General features: G+C 48.9%; 1 protein-coding gene across 10 annotated transcripts in view; it reads right to left on the bottom strand.

Annotated features, from left to right (window-relative positions):
- Positions 1–18,868, bottom strand: part of ZBTB16 (zinc finger and BTB domain containing 16) — a 168,409-nt gene that overhangs the window by 22,286 nt on the left and 127,255 nt on the right. For all 10 annotated transcript variants that reach the window (XR_008616475.1, XR_008616476.1, XR_008616473.1 and 7 more), the window contains one exon: positions 5,514–5,600. Coding sequence is in view for 6 of the 10 variants with exons in the window: in XM_028483210.2 (XP_028339011.1) it covers positions 5,514–5,600 (87 nt within the window). In the remaining 4 variants the exon portion in view is untranslated. The remainder of the gene's footprint in view (positions 1–5,513; positions 5,601–18,868) is intronic.

The following is an 18,868-nucleotide window of genomic DNA, read 5'->3' as shown; positions in this document are numbered from 1 at the left end:
TGCAGCCAAAAATAAATAAATAAAATAAATAAATTTATATATGAAAAAAAAAAAAGATCCTGGAGGGAGGGCACAAGGAGGGGTCACACACACCAAGACAGAAATCCAGGGTAAGTGGGGTCGAAAGGATGAGATGTGAAGATGACGTTTGTCTGACGAAAACAGAATTGGAAATACTTTCTACTAAATTCATTTTTCAGTGTCAAGAATACCTGTGAGGCACCCTGATCACTCATCTGATGCCACGCCACACACCAGCTCTGTGAATTCCGACATGGCGGGCGGCGTTGGGCATGGAACTCCCAGACCTGATCTGTTTCAGGGAAATTGTATCCTATCTCCCAAGGGGGACATGGGCATCAGGGTGTTGAGGATTCTTAAATGGGTCACAGAGATCCAAAAGAGCCCTGCCCAGGACAGGGCCATGACCTACACGATCTCTCCCTAAATCGTTCAGCCACACACCCAGAGACAACAGTAAGTCAATGTGCAGGCAGCTGGGGACTGGTGGAAAGGGCACTGAAGTTAGAGTTGGATCAATTTCCAGCTCTTCACTTCCTAGTGGGGGGCTTCTAGGCCTCCATGTCCTCATCTGTTAAATGGGTGCAACAGAGGAAAGTGTTTGATAAACAAAGGTATCAGAAATATAAGGTGGGGACTTCCCTGACGGTTCAGCGGTTAAGACTCCACGCTTCCAATGCAGGAGGCACGGGTTTGATCCCTGGTCGGGGAACTAAGATCCCAACATGCCACGTGGCGTGGCCAAAAAAAAAAAAGAAATATAAAGGTGGCATTACCATGACTTTACTCCCTCAGGGTCTCGATTGCTTCTCTTTTACAGAGTTCTCTCCCTGCCCTCCTGTTGGCTCTCCAACGATACCTGGTACCCCACCGGCTTTTCCCAGTCCAATAACATTAGCATCACTTTCACCATTCCTCATAACCAGGCCTCTCTCTTCCTCAGAGGCCCCCTGTCTTCGAACAGAGATGGCAACTAGATTTCAAGTTGTGTGCTTTCACTGATTGTTAAAAGAGTCTAAGGATCTATCTGGGTTTTGCAGGAAACAGCACTACAGATGATAAACGGGCGTCAGAAGAGCTGCCTTGTTGCCAACGCAATGCTGAGGATAAGGCTGCTACTGCCTCTCTCCCCAGCCAAGGGCACCCTGCCCCACACCCAGGAGTGGCCGAAGTCCCTCACTCAGAGGGAGCTTGCCTTGCGCTCACAGCCAGGTGGGGAGGGAGCCTTTCTCAAAGCATCCACCTTGGTCTCTCCTCCACAATTTGGATTCAACTTGGAGATAAAGCAAAAGTAAATCTGAATGGGCTGGGACCCACCTCTGCTACAGGAAGGATGGGGACTATACTCCTTTGCAGGTGAGGAGACCTGAAGGTCAGAAAGGATGAGGAACAAGGTTGTTTACCTGCTAGACGGTGGAGTCAGATGCCCCCTCCTCAGCTTCTGACTCAAACTCCAGGTTCTTTCCAATCATACCTGAAACTAGTATCCTTTTTTGGAAAGTGTTGATCACTTTCAAGTCCTCACTGACTTGATAAATCCTGGAAGGGCATTGGTCCTAAGATGCCTCCTGACTTTCAAAGCTGAATCAATACCAAACTCTAAAAACAGGTTGGAATATCATGAATTCCTCGGAACTATACACTTTAAAATAGTTAAAATGGCAGATTTTATGTATATATCTTTTACAACCGCTTTAAAAATGCACTAATATATCAAAACCCATTGAGTTGGGTACTTTAAACAGGTGAACAGGATGTAAATTATATCTCAATAAAGCTGTTTGATAAAGAAATACAGGGAGCACATCTGTGTTACTCACTGCCATATCCCCAGTGGGTGCCAGGCACACAGAAGGTGCTCAATAAGTGTGTGGGGTCTGCTTGTGAACAATATCCTTAGCTGCTCACCAAGCGGGGACTCAGCCTCTTGTCCTGGCCCTGGCTGTGAGGGCAGCTTGCTCCCTGCTCCTGCAAATTGAATCTGGATGGACGGAATTAAGCTGCTTGGCGAAGCTGGCTCAGATCTCAGTCTCCTCAGCCCCTCAGCTGGAATTCTCAGACTAGGATTCTTGGTTACATATGTGGTCCAGCAATAAGAAACTGGCTGGGAGCCTGGGAGACCTACGTCCTCCCCTGGCTTTGAAGATAACCAGCTCTGGAACTCTGGGCAAAATCTTGCAAAGTTCCCTTCTCTAACAAAGCCAGGGGGTCACTGGCTGGAATGACAGCTCACCTAGAAAGTTCTCCTCCTAGTGCCACAGGCCAGGGCAGCACCAGCCCAAAGCCCTTGATACCAGGGCTAGGACGTAAGTCTTCCACTCAGAGAGGCTGATTTTGTGAGGCAGAAGGACAAGAAGATATTGACGATAATTGTAACAGCAGCAGCAGTTGACCGACCTTCCTTCTTCGCCTCTGGTCCCTGTGGTCGCTTAGTGGCTTGTCTCCACAGATGGCTGCCCCAGGTCCTCTTCCCCTACGTGTCTGCCATTCCCCCCTGAGAAGGGGAGTCTACTCTTCCATCCTTTGAATCTGGGGCTGTCCTGTGCCCGCTAAGGGCAATGAAATATGGCGGAAGTGATGCTATGTGCTTCCAGCCTAGCTTTTAAGAGGGCTGGTAGTTTCTGCTTCCTGACTCTTGCAGCCCTGAGCAGACAGGTGAGAAGTCCAGGCTGCTCTGTTGTAGAGAGAGGCCATGGGGTGGACTGGGAGGCAGATATATGAATGAGGAAGCCATCGTGGACACCCAGCCCTATCGAGCCTGCAGACGCCTCCAGTCCCAGACACCATCCGACTGCAACCAAGTGAGAGACCCCAAGTGAAAACTGCCCAGCTGAGCACAGTCAACTACAGAACTGTCTGAGATAATAACACATCGTGGCTGTAATCTACTGTCCGAGTGGTTTCTTCTACAGCAATTGGTAACTGAAACATTCCTATGGTCAGTTCTCAACACAGGAACCAGGGTGATATTTTAAACCCATAAATCAAGTCATGCCATCCTCCCTTTCAACACCCTCCAATGGACTATATTCCCCCTTTTCTATAAATGTTTGTGTGTGCAGGTATACGCAGCTTTACTGAGACATAATTCATATACCATATAATACACAGTTCATGCTTTTAAAGTATAAAGTCAATAGTTTTTAATATATTCAGAGATGCATAACCATCACCACAATCAATTTTAGAACATTTTCATCACCCCAAAAAGAAACCCCATACCTTGCAGTCACTCCCTATTTCCCCCAAAATCTCCCAGCCCCTGGCATTTACTAATTTACTTTCTATTTCTATAGTTTGTCTATTCTGGATGTTTCATATAAGCAGAATCACACAATATGTGGCCTTTTGTGACTGGCTTCTTCCACTGAGCATGATGTTTTAAAGATTCATCCATGTTACAGAATGTGTCAATACTTCATTCCTTTTTATAGATGAATAATACTCCATTGTACGGATAAATTACATTTTGTTTATCCATTCATCAGTAGGCGGATGTTGAGTTATCTCTACCTTTTTGACCATTATAAATAATATGCTGTTATGAACACTTATGTGAAAGTTTTTGTGTAGATACATGTTTTCACACACGTAGGAGTGGAACTGCTGGGTCACACGGTAACTGTTTAACTCTCTGAGGAACTGCCCGACTGTTTTCCAAAGTGGCGGCAGCATTTTACACTCCCACCAGCCGTGTGTGAGGGTTCTGACTGTCCCACATTCTCAACATCACTTCCTACTGCCTGTATTTTATTAGAGCTACATCTTGATGGGTGTCAAGTAGTACCTCGCTGTGATTTTGATTTGTATTTCCCTGATGGCTAATGATGTCAAACATCTTTTCATGTGCTCAGTGACCATATGTCTATTTTTGGAGAAATATCTATTCAGATCCTTAGCACATTTTTTAATTTTGGTTGTCTGTATTTTTATTATTGAGTCCTAAGGGTTCTTTACATTTTCAACCCAAAAGTTTCTTATCAGATGTATGATTTGCAATTATTTTTATCCCCCTCCCGAGGACTCTTGGCACATGCAGAATGAAATCCAAATTCCTTGCCAGGGTTGAGAGACCCACCTGATTTCCAATCTCACCTCCCACCACTCTCTGCACCTCACTCCCCACCCCTCGACCACACACTGCTCTTCATGTTCTTCCTTGAACTTGTGAAGTTCAACACAGCCTCAGGGCTTTTGCAAGTGCTTGTTCCCTTTGCTCAGACCTTCTTCCCTGAAACCTCTGAATGACTCACTTCCCAACTTTAGGACTCTACTCAGATGTCTCCTTCTCAGAGAAGCCTGACCATATGATTTAAAACACCACTTTTCTCTCTATCCTGCTGTATTTTTTCTCACTAGCGCTTATTATGACCTGGCATTATATTGCACAATTATTTGCATATCCTCTCTTCCTTGTAGAATCTCAGTTCTATGAAGAATGCTATCTGAAGACCCCAACAGTGCAGAGCACATTATAGGAACTGAACAAATATTTATTAAATTAAATGCATCTACTACTATTTATTGAATGTTTATTATGAGCCAGGCATTCCCCAAAGCACTTCAAATAAAGTATCTTATTTAATCTTATTTAATTAAATATCTTATTTAATCTCCCCCCAAAATCTATGCTATGAGGTAGGTGCCATTATTTACTCCACTTTTCTAACAGACGAGGAAACCCAAATTAAGAGAGCTTAAGTAACAGATCCATGGTCCCACAAATAGTAAGTAGCAGAGTCAGGATTAAACCAGGCAGTCTAAGCCATACCACTCCTGTCCCCAGTGTTCATTTCAGCAAGTCACTTCCTTCCTTTGAACCTCGGTTTCCTCATCTATGACATGGGAGTAGCCTCCTACCTAACAAAGTTACGGAAAGACTGGACAAATGAGATCAGGTAAAGCACCGAGAACAGTGCCTGGCACATTGTGAACGTTCAGTAAGTGTGAGCTACATCGATGATGATGATGATGATGATGATGGCGCCAGTTACCACGATGAGACGACACTAATGCCGTGAAATCACAGCAATATCATTGTTCGATAATAACGTTCAAACGCATCCCTGTGGACAGACTGCTTTCTTTCAGACAATGACTAGACTGTTGCAGAGGGAGGACCAGCCCACTACATGATGGTTTCAGAGTTAGTCAGATGGGGTGCAGGAGGTTTCCTGACCCTTCACCAAGGGAAGCGGATGCTTAGATAACATCATGGATTTCCTAAGGCCTCCACAAGAATGTACTAGAGTCTCCATGAAGATAGGATCTAAGTGGCCTATTAGAGACAGAGGTCTTGGCCCAATCCAGGGCAGCTGTTCTTCTGGGGCAAAGTCACACACATAAATTCCTGCCCAGCCAGCCCCACAAGCAAGGGTAGCTGAGCACGGCACTAGCCATCCCCACTCACAGCTCCCCTGGGGAAACAAGATACTCACATCCATGTGCTGTCACACTGCGGAGGACCTGGGAATTGAGGATCAGTCACTCACCAGTATGGGTCTGCCTGTGGGTCTCCAGGGCATCCTCCTTCGAAAACTGGGCGCCACACTGATCACAGACAAAGGCTTTGGCACCCGCTGAAAGAAAGGGGAGGCAGTTACCTTATTATCAAGAGTGATATTGCATTAGGAAAGGGGGTCGTGGGCCAAAATCTTGCAGGTGGACCCTGGGGGAGGGGGCTTAACACCTGTGAAGATCCCAAGTCAGGAATAATCCATGGTCCCAGCAGCCAGCCCAGACCCTCCTCCAAGATGTGATCACCCACCCAACTGAGCTCCGAATGCCCCCACCGAGGGCTCTCCGAGACAGAAGAGGGAACAGAACCAGCATAACCAAGACAAACAGAGATGGGGTCCAGGAGAGATGCTCAAGAAGAAGGGGGATTCTGGGGGGGCTGGCTCCAGTGAGAGATGGAAAGGAGTATATGATCCAATGAGGAGTAACGTGCCCTGTTGCCCAGATTATACTTTACGGGAAGATGGGAATTGCTGACATATCACTACCTGGATAAACCCCTAACTCAGTGCTTCTAAAACTAAACCGTCTACCCAGCCACCTTCTCTACCTGACCATTTAAAACCTCTGAATGACTTCCCAGTGCCTTCAGGATAAAGTCCAAACTCTACACGGTGACTCACAAAGCCCTTCTTGCACTTCTCTTTCCTGCTTCTTCTCTCTCCTCATCCTTGTTCCCTGGTCTCCAGCCCTTTGCTTCCTCACTGCAAGGTCTCCAAGCATCCTTCTGTACCTCCTCTGGCTCTGACATGCCTGCGCCTCTCCCCAGCCCCACAGTACGGCTAGCCCTGCTTCATCATTCATGCCTCAGCTCCCAAACTCTTGCCCCGTGTCTGGGTGAGGTAGTCCTTCTCTGTGCTCCCAAAGCACCCTGTACATTCTGGGTCACGGCCTCACCAGGGTGTCTCCTAAATGCCTGTGGCTCCGTTTCCAGCTCCCCGAGGGAGGCAATATGTCATCTCATACACAGCTGCATCTGCCTGACACCCAGTGGGAATGTATTACTGTACATATCTGTGAAATAAACAAAATCAATTCAATGCAATTCAATTTGATCGACTTTTCTGGAACCATATTTATAAGCCTCAAAGCGACAGTGTCACGATGTGAAGATGACTCTCTACCACTTCCTAACAGTCTTCAAGGCTCTGTTATCTCGTCCAGGGGGCGTGTGTCACAAGCCTTGGCAGTTTTCCCTCAAAATGTCTTCTAGATGCATCTCTTCCACTGCATGTCGATAACCACTGCCCCTACTGAGGCCCTTGTTGGGTCATGCCCAGAATGACCCAATGACTCAGGAGGGCTGCCACACCATCAGCCACCCTCTGATCCACCCAAGAGAGGCAGTCCTCGAAGGCCACTTGATTCCTCACGTTTCCTTGCTCAAAAAGATACCATGGTTCAAGACATGGAAGCAACCCAAACGTCCATCAACAGAGGAATGGGTAAAGAAGATGTGGTAGATATATACAATGGAATATTACTCAGCCATAAAAAAGAATGAAATAATGCCATTTGCAGCAACACAGATAGACCTAGAGATTGTCATATCGAGTGAAGTAAGTCGGACAGAGAAAGAGAAATATCGTATGATATCGCTTATATGCAGAATCTGAAAAGAAATGATACAAATAAATGTATTTACAAAACAGAAACCGACTCACAGACGTAGAGAATGAACTTATGGTTACGGCGGGGAGGGGGGAAGGAAGGGAGAGTTAGGGAGTTTGGGACTGACATGTACCCACTGCTATATTTAAAAAGGATAACCAATAAGGACCTACTGTATAGCACAGGGAACTCTGCTCAATGTTATGTGGCAGCCTGGATGGGAGGGGAGTTTGCGGGAGAATGGATACATGTGTATGTATGGCTGAGTCACTTTGCTGTGCACCTGAAACTATCACAACATTGTTAATCAGCTATACGCCAATATAAAATTAAAAGTTAAAAAAAAATACAGTGGCTCACAATTTGCACTGATTCTAAATTCCTCTCCTTGACTTCAAGGCCTTCCATAACCTGACCCAGTTGTCTGTCCAGCTCCACTGGGAGTTGTCCGCACTGGCCCTCTGTGGTCGCCGCTCGACCCTCAGTGGGTCTCTGTGCCAGAGCAACGCCCCGCCTCATTCCTGTCCGCTCTGGTCCTAGTCCATTTCCAAGACCGGAGTACGCATGCGCCAAGCACGCCGGCCCCTCACTGCTCTACCCTTTCCAATCTGCAGCTGCACCGCGTTCCTTTCAACACGTCTGAGCATTTCTTTAAGTGTACCTGTATTTTAGTTTCATATCAGAGTCTTGTAAGAGACAAAACTACTTCTTCTACATATTTGTAGTAGAAAGCAGTCTAGTGCTGTTTTCAAACCATCTCAGATTTCCTGAGGCTGTGGCGTATACCAGCATGAGGCTAAGTATTTAGGATGTATCGTTTCATTTAACCCTAACTACCTTTTAAAGGACATAGTATGAATATACCCATTTAGCAGATGAGACAACTCAAGATCAGAGAGGTTAAATAGCTTTCCCAATGTCACACAGTAGGTAACCACAGAGGTGGATTCAAACCCAGGAAGCCTGACTTCAGAGCCTTTGCTCTTAATCCCTTCAGCCTCCCTAGGGGTCCATCTGCAAAGATGCCTCATGAATATGAAGTTGGGCTCTGAACTCCCTTTCCCCAAACAAAAAAAATTAAAATCCAATTTCTGCTTTTATACATCAAGGTTTTGTAAAATTCTATTTGGAAAAAAGGGTTCCACTACTCTTTAAATAGTTTTAAAATCTTGGCCTTGGAGTATTTAGCACATTAAGGGCGAGAACTCAGAATACAAGTTGTACTACTATAGCCTTAAATTAAACACTAATAAACATTTAGGGCATTGATCTTGTCTACATTCCTAACGAGGAGCAGGATATACCCTCTATTAGATGCTCAATAAATATTAGTTGACTAACTAAATAAATGAGTGATAAAGTGCCCCAGTAAAGATATGAAATCACTTTTCCTTAAGATCTTTAAAAATAAATATTGTCATTTGTCTTAGGTGGCTGGAGTTGAATTTCGCCTCAAGGCAGGGAGAATACCATGATCCCCTCCAGGTGTCCCTACAAGCTGCAGGCGTCCTAGGGCTAAGGACCTGTCAGCGGCTTCTAGAGCTTCAAAGAAAGAGGCAGGGAACTCTACGGCAAAGCAGTCACAACTTGTGTTCACACGAGAGACAGCCAAGCCACTTTCCAACCGTTTATAATGGAAATGCAGCAAGTACCTCAAAGGGCAGAGGTGGAAAGACTGGGGGTGGATGAAGTCGCAGCCCCGTCATAGTGAGAAACTTTCCCCAGTTCCAAATCATTAGCCAGCAATGATTTTCTGCGGCTCTGTAAGGGATCGGATTTCAACTATATTTATTTTTTAATTTCTATATCCCTCCGGTTCTCATGGCTCCCTAAAGAAGAAAGGGGGAGGAGGGGCCTGAGGAGGGAAGCAGGAACTGCACAGGGGAGGATGCCCTGTGGACTCGCCATCGCCATCGCCATCGGCATGGTGCTGGAGCCCTGCCTCTGCGTGAGGAACCTACTCATGCCATAGCTTCAAAGGGCTGGGGGGAGGAGGTTTCTTAGAAAACATCCATCCACGTGGCTGCAGGAGCATCTGCTTTAATGACTGAGAAGCAGGGAGAAAGGAAGGAGTGCAGGTAGGCAGTCCATGGCTGGATGTACGCCAACACACAAGCTCAGATGAAGATAAAGCAGATGAGCACACATGATCTCGGCAAGGCTGCCGGCTTGGCCCAGGCCTGACCACATCTGGATGCCCTCAAAGTCCTCCCCGCTCCAGCCCTGCCTTGCTGAAGTCACAAAACTGAGCTGAGTGTGTGAAAGTCCCCTGTCTTCAGTGACTGTGGGTGACAACCCTCCTCCCACGCGGATACCATGGACACGGGCTCCCACGCCAGCCCCCATTCATGAAGCCTCCGCACTCCCCACCCCCACCCAGCCTCCCCCCAAACCCCCAGCTCAACAGCAAGGACGGGCAGTTCCAGGACACAAGAGCCAAGCAGAGAGAGGCAGAGACCCCCCCTCTCGCAAGGAGGCATGTGCCTTTAAAATTGTCTCTGTAATGGCTGGCTCAGAGGCAGAAATATTTGGCAGCCCTGAAATTAAAAGTGATAAATTTCCTCACCGAGCTTTGATCAATAATAGAGGCCTCATCTGTTAATCAATAAGACAGTCTTTGCCTGTTTACTGTGCATATGTTGTTCGCTGCTGCCTTCAGTATGGTGTCAGGTTTGCATTCAGAGCAACTCAAGTGTGCATAAACCACACCGCCATTCCCAAAATGCATTATGGTGACATCATTCAGCCACTAATATATTTATAAAGCATCAGTGTAAGGGGGTCAGGGGGGAAGGAAGGAGGCCATGCCAGTTGAACACAATGGGCACATATGGACATATCAGCTGCATTTACCACCGCCACCCCCAATATTTCCTGGGGCTCATCCTGGAGTGGGGAGAAGTCCAGGGCATGGCTCAGGGACAGACATTCCTCCCCATCTCCTTCCTACACAAACAGGATGTTTTCGGAATGTCTGTTAAGTAGATGCCAAGGGGGGGCTTACAGCAAATGGACAAAAGAGACAAATCCCTGCCCTCAAAGAGCTTATATTCTAGAGAGGAAGGCACATTTTAAAAAGTCAAGTAAGGGGCTTCCCTGGCGGTCCAGTGGTTAAGACTCTGCACTCCCACTGCAGGGGGCACAGTGTTCGATCCCTGGTCCGGGTAAGATCCCGCATGCCACACAGTGCAGCCAAAAAAAATTGTTTAATTTAAAAAATAAAAGTCAGGTAAATATAAAATAGGTGGCAATAAGTGATAAAGAGAGAAATAAGTGAAGAGGGACAGAGAGGGCGGGTGCTGTTATTTTATATGGGATGAGCTGACATCTGAGGGGAGAACAAGAAGGTAAGCCCAACTCTCTAAGAAAGCCCGTTCCAGGCAAAGGAAGAGTGAGGAGGCTGGCCGGTTGGCACAGCGTAAGAGGGAAGAGGGAGAGATGGGGTATGGATTGCAGGGAGAGAAATTAAATGGCAAAGAGGCAGAACCATACCATGATAAAGTGGGCTAGACCCACGCCTCCTCCCCAGCAATTACAGATCTGAGTGAACTAGAGGAGGTAATGGTAAGATCCAACGTGCGGAGAACTGGGTCCCGGGCCTGGCTCAGCCGCTCCCTGCCGTGGATATCACACACTTCACCACACCTCAACGCGCCTGTGTCCCCGTCTGTGAAATGGGAATGATCAGATCCCCCTACCTCACTGCAGGCTGTCAGGATTGAAGGAGACAGTGGATATTAACAAACACAAAACTTGTTAATTGCCAGGCACTCTGTGGCTATGAGATTACTAACGTTCTTTATACTTCCGGGGGGTGGCGGGGGGGAGCAGCAGAATGTGGTTAAGAGCTCAGGGTTCGGGTAAGACAGATCCCAGTTCAAATCCCAGCCAAGCGAATCACCAGCTGTGCCCCTCAGCGAGTTGCCTCATCTCAGTGAGGCTGTCACTCCATCTGTAAAATGGGAATAGCGAGAGTCTCAGTGAGGCTGTCCCTCCATCTGTAAAATGGGAATAGCGAGAGACAGTGAAGGAGACAGTGGATATTAACAAACACAAAACTTGTTAATTGCCAGGCACTCTGTGGCTATGAGATTACTAACGTTCTTTATACTTCCGGGGGGTGGCGGGGGGGAGCAGCAGAATGTGGTTAAGAGCTCAGGGTTCGGGTAAGACAGATCCCAGTTCAAATCCCAGCCGAGCGAATCACCAGCTGTGCCCCTCAGCGAGTTGCCTCATCTCAGTGAGGCTGTCACTCCATCTGTAAAATGGGAATAGCGAGAGACAGTCCCAAAGGGGTTGTGACAAGGTGGGGAAAGTGCTGGGGCCATGCATGGGGGCAGAGCCACAGAACCGGTCAGTGGTGTTGACCATCAACCCAGCCAGGCTCAGAGCCAGGACTCCTTTCAAGAACTCCTCTGTGCAAAGTATGATTGATTTTTACTGAAATTCAGTGTACAGCTATTTGGGGGCCATTTATCTTGTGTAAAGTGAGTCTCACATTTGTAAAGACATATTTCACTATAATCGCGCACGCGCACACACACACATAAACACACACCCCTTGTCCTGCTAATTTAAACGTGAATGATTGTCTTGTTGAAGGAGCAGGAAGATCTGTTACACGACCAGCATGTCAGTATTGGCGGCTCTTCCTCCCTCCCACGGCACCCTCTCCCCCAGCTTTTACATCCGAACCTGACAAGCCCCAGGAGCCCCGTTCACAGGTCCTGCGCTGCCTTCTGGGCTCCCTTCCTCTCTTCTGTCTCCCCAGCAGACTGTAAGCTCCGTGAGAGCAGGGCTGGCATCTGTCTTGTCCTCTGCTCCATCCCCAATTCTCCACTCTGTGCCTGACACACAGTTGGTGCTCACTGATTGCCTGATAAACAAAGAAACCCTCGGGTAGGTTCCCCGGCACAGAACTGGCCTGGGAAGGGGGCACTGACAGGCTGTCCCCTAGGGGGTGACAGAGTCCTTCTGCACACCCTGGGTTCTCTGCTGTCCCTTTTTCAAAACTCAAGGAAATGGTCTCTGGCTGGAACTCAGGCAGTTTGGGGAAGAAGGAAAGGAAAGCTTAGAAAGTGGAGCTGTCTGCTTCCTCTGGAGCCGGATGTCCCTTTCGTCGGCCCTCTCCTCCTCCTCGCCCAGCCGCCCAGGATTCACAGCCCCGCAGCAAACAAGCAAGCCCTCCTCCAGGACATTCAGGAGGCTCCGGTCAGTCCCAGTGGACCCTTCACTGGCTGGCAGAGGTCTGCTGAGTGATCCCACTCCCAGCCCAGGCATTGAGTTCATCTGAGAGTCAGTGTTAAGGGAAAGACAGACAGACAGACATTCTCGCCCCTGCCAGTCTCCCAGGGATGCTGCACCGGGGGGCAGGGGGGGCAGGAGCTGCCGGACCATTCTGAATTCTCCCCTTTCCCCCTGACTTCCTGATGCCTCCAGAAAGTTAGACGGGGGCCAGAGGAAGGAGGAGGGTTCACAACAGGTTAAGGCTGGGCGAAAAGAAAGGAGGCAGTCGCCACAGCCCACATGGAGGCTGCAGACGGGGTAAGGCCTCCGTGTGTGGGAGCCACTTCACTCTGGGCTAAGGATCACCCTGACTCGCAGGAATCAAAGGAGAGACATGCCAGAAAAGCACTTTCAAACCCATAAAGCTTTCTATCAAATGCCCAGCATTCCAACAGCAACAGAGCTGAAATCCAGTAGAAGCATGTCAGGCAGGCTCCCCGCAGCTGAGCTCCTCCTCAGCCACGACCTCTGCCTTCTCCCCCTTGGCAGAGTACAGAACCTTCCTCCCTACTAGCCTTCCTGCCCAGAAGTGGGGTGGGGGGTCCCGAGCATCTAGGAAGGGGACGAGAAGATACTGAACACAATCAGATGTGGGCTGGAGTCTCTCTGAAGTAAATAAGGCAGAAGCCAATGAGAGAAGAAAAAAATTTCAAAATCCCTCCCCTCCAAAACTTCTCCCACCCCCGTGCTAACAAGAAGGGGGGGGGGAAGGAACCACTGAAAAAACACCTAACGTTTGCCAGCATCTGATGTTGAGTACTGTGTCCTTTTTCTTTTAATTCCTTGAGATTTTAAAATAAACATCTTGACTGTTCTGATGAGATATGCATGCCTGCTTACATAAGGAAGTACAGAGTGTACCAAAACAGCAGACCCAAAAAAAGCATAAGCTGTCAGAACAATGAGTACAGACACCGGGCATTTTACAACGGGCCATGGTGTACAGTTTTATTTACAGTACCTCTTATCTGACAGAGAACAGTACACTGGCTGCCAATTCCAAAGGCCAGCACTGCGTGTTCTTTCACTCAAGGAGATGTGTACTCCCTAAGAGGAGCTGGAAGGCCTGCTCTCTCTCTAACACGTTCTTTCTCTCTCTCTTTCACCTTTATCAACAAAACAGAAACTGATACAAAACCAGCACCTCCATAAGATACACAGACTCAGGGGAGAGGGAAAAGGGAAAGCAGGTGGGCAGATGTGGGTTGCCTGGAAAACAACCAGCCCTACTGATCGGCTCAGAGTATGGTTCAAGGGTAGTTCTCCGTGACAATGAAGGAGGAGAAAGGTCCTCAGGGCCTGGCCTCACTACAGGATGGGGGTGGGGGGATGAACTAATGACACAGGGCCTCAATCAAAGGTAGGACTGAGAAAGCCACCAGGACAGTCTCCCTGGCTGGGCGACAGAGATCATTGAATGACCGGGGATTTCGGGCAGCAGGCTTTCCGATCTCTGGAAGTCAATTTCCCACCAATGACCTGGTAAGTGCCAGACACCTCACATCTGGCTAGAAGTCCATTCTGTAGATGAGATCAGATCTTGGAATGGGTCAAAAGGAAGGGCTGAGGCATCTCTAGTCTGAGAGACCATTTCTTAGCCTACCTAATAAACATCATACTACCAGGAGGTTCTAGGGTACCCTGGCACCCTTGGCTTTCACTGTTCCTGCTCTCATATCTCACAGAGAAAACAGAGGTCCACCTTGTCCCTTATCCCTGCCACTCAGTTCACAGCCCAGAGAGGCTTAGAAAACTCCTCTGTTGCCACTTTTAGCACCAGCAGGTAACCCGATAGGCTTAGAAACACAGTCCATGGCCAGCAGAAACACACACACTCAATATACAGCTGCCTAGTAGGGAAGAACCCTTGTTCTGGAATCAAACACAGATTCAAGTCCTGGGTTCTACCATTTCTAGCTACCCCTCTGGGTAAACTAATTATCTTCTCTGGGCCTGTTTCTTCACCTGTAAAACCAGGCACAGAATATCTACTTCACAGGGTTGAGTGGTGATTCATTTAAATAGTGTATGTAAAGTCTTTCCCACCACATCCGGCATCCAGCAACTGCTCAGTAAAAGCTACTTGTCCCTAACATCATCTTTATTACCACTGCTTCCTCCCCCAGTGTCCATGTCTGAGACCTACATAGACGTCAAATGCATGCAATAAACATATAATAACATTTAAAATATTCTTACCACCCCGGACCAAACACAAAGAGAAAAAAGGAAGGAGGAGAGACCCCCCACTCTGGCTAAGTCTTCAGCAGACTTTCTCTGGGGAGTGGAAGATAAAGAAAGGCAAATGACAATGATGGTTGTGCACCCCCAAGACACCCCCATACAAACCAACAATGTACAACTAAAGACATGGCCCGATCACCCTCCACTGGGAGAAGATCAAAGAAATGGTCCATCTCCCCTCACCTCCCAACACTCATGGCCAAGTTTTGACGGGCATTATCGTCCTCCTACTGAGATGAGTGCAAACCTATTTAAGGTGAATTATTTTAAATAAAATACAAGTTGGATGGTAAGTCTGTTGCAATGAAAACAACATACAAATCTTCCTGAAATCTAAGAGCACTGATTTAGGGGTTCACCTTACTACTGCCTTTCATCCCTTTCTTGCCCAGGCAACTTTCATGACTGGCTAATCAAAGTACGGTGGGAATGAGTGCAATGGCACAAAAACCTCTCTTACCGTGGGAATGTCAGCCCTTGTTGTGATGCAGTAGAATTTCTTCCAGACACACCGTGCTAACTCAGAGATCAACCCTGAGGTAAAGCCCTACAGTGGCTAGTGGCTAGACACGGCTTTGGGGTTCTGCCATTCACTGGTGGCATGGGCCTGGTATCAACTTTGTGGCCTTACCTCCCTCCTTAAAATGGGGTTAACTGTTCTCCTAAGATAGTGTGAACAAGAACCCGTAGGAAGTACCTGGCACACAGTAAGTGCCTAGATAGTTATTATGATTATGGAATAATTTCACTTCATCAAGTTGATGAGCTCCAGGAGACCAGCCTTTGGCCTGAGACTTTAGGAACTCCAGTAATACTCCAGCCCCACAGCTCCTGGGAGAAGGCCCACCTGCAATGAGTATATGGCCCAGAAAGGTGAGACACTGCATTCTCTGGGGCTCTTGAATGCATGGGCTTCAGCTGTTTGGGACGAGAGAAGAGGCCCCCCGCCAGATGAGGCAGGTGGACAGCTGGCTCGAGGAGGGGTCTGCTGGCCAGGGGCACCCAGGGGCACCCAGCTTTCCTGCAGCAGCACAGAGAGAAATGGACCCAGAGCCCTGACTGTCCGTGCCTGAGCTGTGTGGCCTCGGGTGAGTCACTTCATTTCCCCATCTAGAGATGACAAGTTTTTAGTTGAGACCTAAGGGAGAAGAAAAGATGACAGGGTGTTGTTGGAGAAGCAGCTGGAAGCACATGGCAAAGAAGGCTAAGCATGGCTGAAAAAGGGGCTCAAATGCTTACAACCCTTTGTTATGGGACGATGGTGCCTGGATCAAGCTGGGGCTGGATCCAGCCAGGGGGTTCCCTCCCCAGGGGAAGACCTTTCTCTATCAGGCGGGCAAAGCGGGACGGACAGTCCAGACACTGAATCATTAGCCAGAGAGAGCTGGCCTGAGCCAGGGAGGCAGAGGCTGACCCCTGAGTTCCAGGGAACACCCAAGCTTTCAGGTGTTCACGGCTTCGTCCTGTAGCACTGCGGTCTTGGCTTTTGTAAGAAACTAAGTGAAAAGGCCAGAAAAACCCCAGTGGGGATTTCCGCCATGATTTTACTAGACACCCCTCAACCCTTGGTCACCAACAATTGTCTTCCTCCCTGGTCCCCACTTGGGGATTCTCAGGTGAGAGGATCATAATGGAGAGAGGGCTTTCTGCTGGCATCTAGCAGCCTCAAAGCACTTTTTGTGACCTAAGCCTTTGGCCTCCTGCTCTCAACCTCAATTACCTTGCTCCTTCCACTGAAGCACCTCCGGAGTTCCCTGTCACGGGCCTTCACCCGAAATCTGGCACGGAGGGGACGCCCCCCCCCCACCCGCCTCCCAGAGTAAGGGTCATGAGTACTGCCTGGAGGATGGGGAAAAGTAAAACCAGGCCACTGCAGGGGTGATGGCCAGAATCAAATCCCTGCCTAGCCACAAATCACAAGCTGATGTTTACCACCACTCCAGTCCCCTAACATGCCCTGATACTCCCTCCAATTAAATTTTCCCTTGAGGTGCTTTCAGAGAAAAGGGAGGGCAGCCTTGCTCAGCCCTAACTGCACTCTGGCCCTCCCTCCCTTTCTCCTGGCAGGATCCTTCCTCCCTCATTTCTCGCTGACTGAAAAGCATGCCAAGGCTCCTCACAGCCCTGGGATCTCTTTGGGATCCGTATAGAGGGAACTCCTTTATCCCCACTCCTTTCAGAATCCCCTGCTCTCTCCCAACGCCTGGCATCTTTCTCCAATTCCACTTGCAACCGTGTGTGTGTGTGTGTGTGTGTGCGCACTTTGTTTTTAACTAAGATACCCCTAGGCAGTCATATTTCAACAGGTGACAAGGAACAAAGCATTTCAGAGGGCTTCAAATGCTGTCACAGTGTGACAAGCAGCGGGCAGGGATCTGCATACAGGTGTCTGATGAGTGTCTGTTGACTATTCCCTTGGCTGTGACCTGGAAGGGCCCACTTTGTTTTTAACTAAGATACCCCTAGGCAGTCATATTTCAACAGGTGACAAGGAACAAAGCATTTCAGAGGGCTTGTGTGACAAGCAGCGGGCAGGGATCTGCATACAGGTGTCTGATGAGTGTCTGTTGACTATTCCCTTGGCTGTGACCTGGAAGGGCCCTGCAGACAGAAACTTCTCTTCTCCTGAGAGCCCCACCAGGAAGCCATGCCACAGCCCTCACAGACATCCAGCCAGGCTGCCGGGAAGAGGCAGGATTTAGTCATTGTCGAGTCTCTCCCCGGCTTTGATGTCGACAGATTCCAGCTCAGGTGCCCACCAGCTGCATCAAGAGCAGAAGCAGTCTAACCTCTCTGAGCCTCGGTTTCCTCGCCTGCTAAAGAGGTAATGATACATCCCTTGTATCCTACAGGGGGACTGTGAAATTGCACAACTCCAGGGGGCACCACTCAGCCAGAAATGAGGCCACCAGCTTGTTAGGAAGTTCACAGGAGATGATGCACGTGAAGGCGCCCAACAATGGAGACTGGCGTTTGGCAACTGCACCCTAACTCTTCCCTTCCCAGGACGCTAGAGGTCCCGCAAGGGCTGCCCCGCGATGAGGAGCCACGACGCTGCTGCTGCTGCAGCACTGACGGTAATAATAAGAATACTGATAGGGCTTCCCTGGTGGTGCAGCGGTTGAGAGTCCGCCTGCCGACGCAGGAGACACGGGTTCGCGCCCCGGTCCGGGAAGATCCCACGTGCCGCGGAGCGGCTGGGCCCGTGAGCCGTGGCCGCTGCGCCTGCGCGTCCGGAGCCTGTGCTCCGCAACGGGAGAGGCCACAACGGTGAGAGGCCCGCGTACCGCAAAAAAAAAAAAAAAAAAAAAAAAAAAATACTGATAACTAACAGTTAGTGAACATTTATCACAAAATAAATAAGCACCATACTAACTACTTTATGTGCCACATACCATTTAACTCTGCCATCAATTCTAAGATTATCCCCATTTTATAGAGGTGAAAATTGAGGTTTGAAAAGCTTAGTTCACTGGTCCAAGGTCTCATAGCCAGTAAGTGTAAAGAAAGAGAAACAAACTCAATCAGGGTGACAGCATGGGAAGCCCACCTAACCATCAGGGCCTCTGATTATATAAAAGGTTGAAGAGTAAGAAGTTCATATTCAGGGGAGCAGAAAAAGGTCCCAGAGGCAATGTGCTCGAGGCCTCTGCTGTTCTCCATACTCTGGCTCATCCCTGGAGGTAGGAGATCTTTCCCACCATCTCTGAGGCCACCTCCTCAGTTCATCCCTCCTCTTTAAAGAACAACCCTCCCCTCTTGGTCCACGAATGCGCCACCACTGTCCATCAGACAGGGCCTGGACTGATCTGGCTGTGCTGTGGACTCCGATGTACTACTTGGCCTCCATTTCTCCACCTGTAAAATGGACATCGTGTTCTCGGCCCACCCCTGCCACCTGAAGCTGTTAGGGGGAGGACTGAGGTTCAAGATATGAAAATGTGCAGGGCTTGACAGAAGAAAAAGGTACCACCGATCTTCAAGACTGACTTCCAGGGCTTCCCTGGTGGCGCAGTGGTTGCGCATCCGCCTGCCGATGCAGGGGAACCGGGTTCGCGCCCCGGTCTGGGAGCATCCCACATGCCGCGGAGCGGCTGGGCCCGTGGGCCATGGCCGCTGAGCCTGCGCGTCCGGAGCCTGTGCTCCGCAACGGGAGAGGCCGCAGCAGAGGGAGGCCCGCGTACCACAA

Source organism: Physeter macrocephalus, unplaced genomic scaffold (genome assembly GCF_002837175.3).
Source record: "Physeter macrocephalus isolate SW-GA unplaced genomic scaffold, ASM283717v5 random_11, whole genome shotgun sequence".
In the NCBI taxonomy this organism is placed as follows: domain Eukaryota; kingdom Metazoa; phylum Chordata; class Mammalia; order Artiodactyla; family Physeteridae; genus Physeter; species Physeter macrocephalus.
Note: the sequence above shows the minus strand (reverse complement) of the source record. Positions and strands in the feature narration are given on the sequence as shown.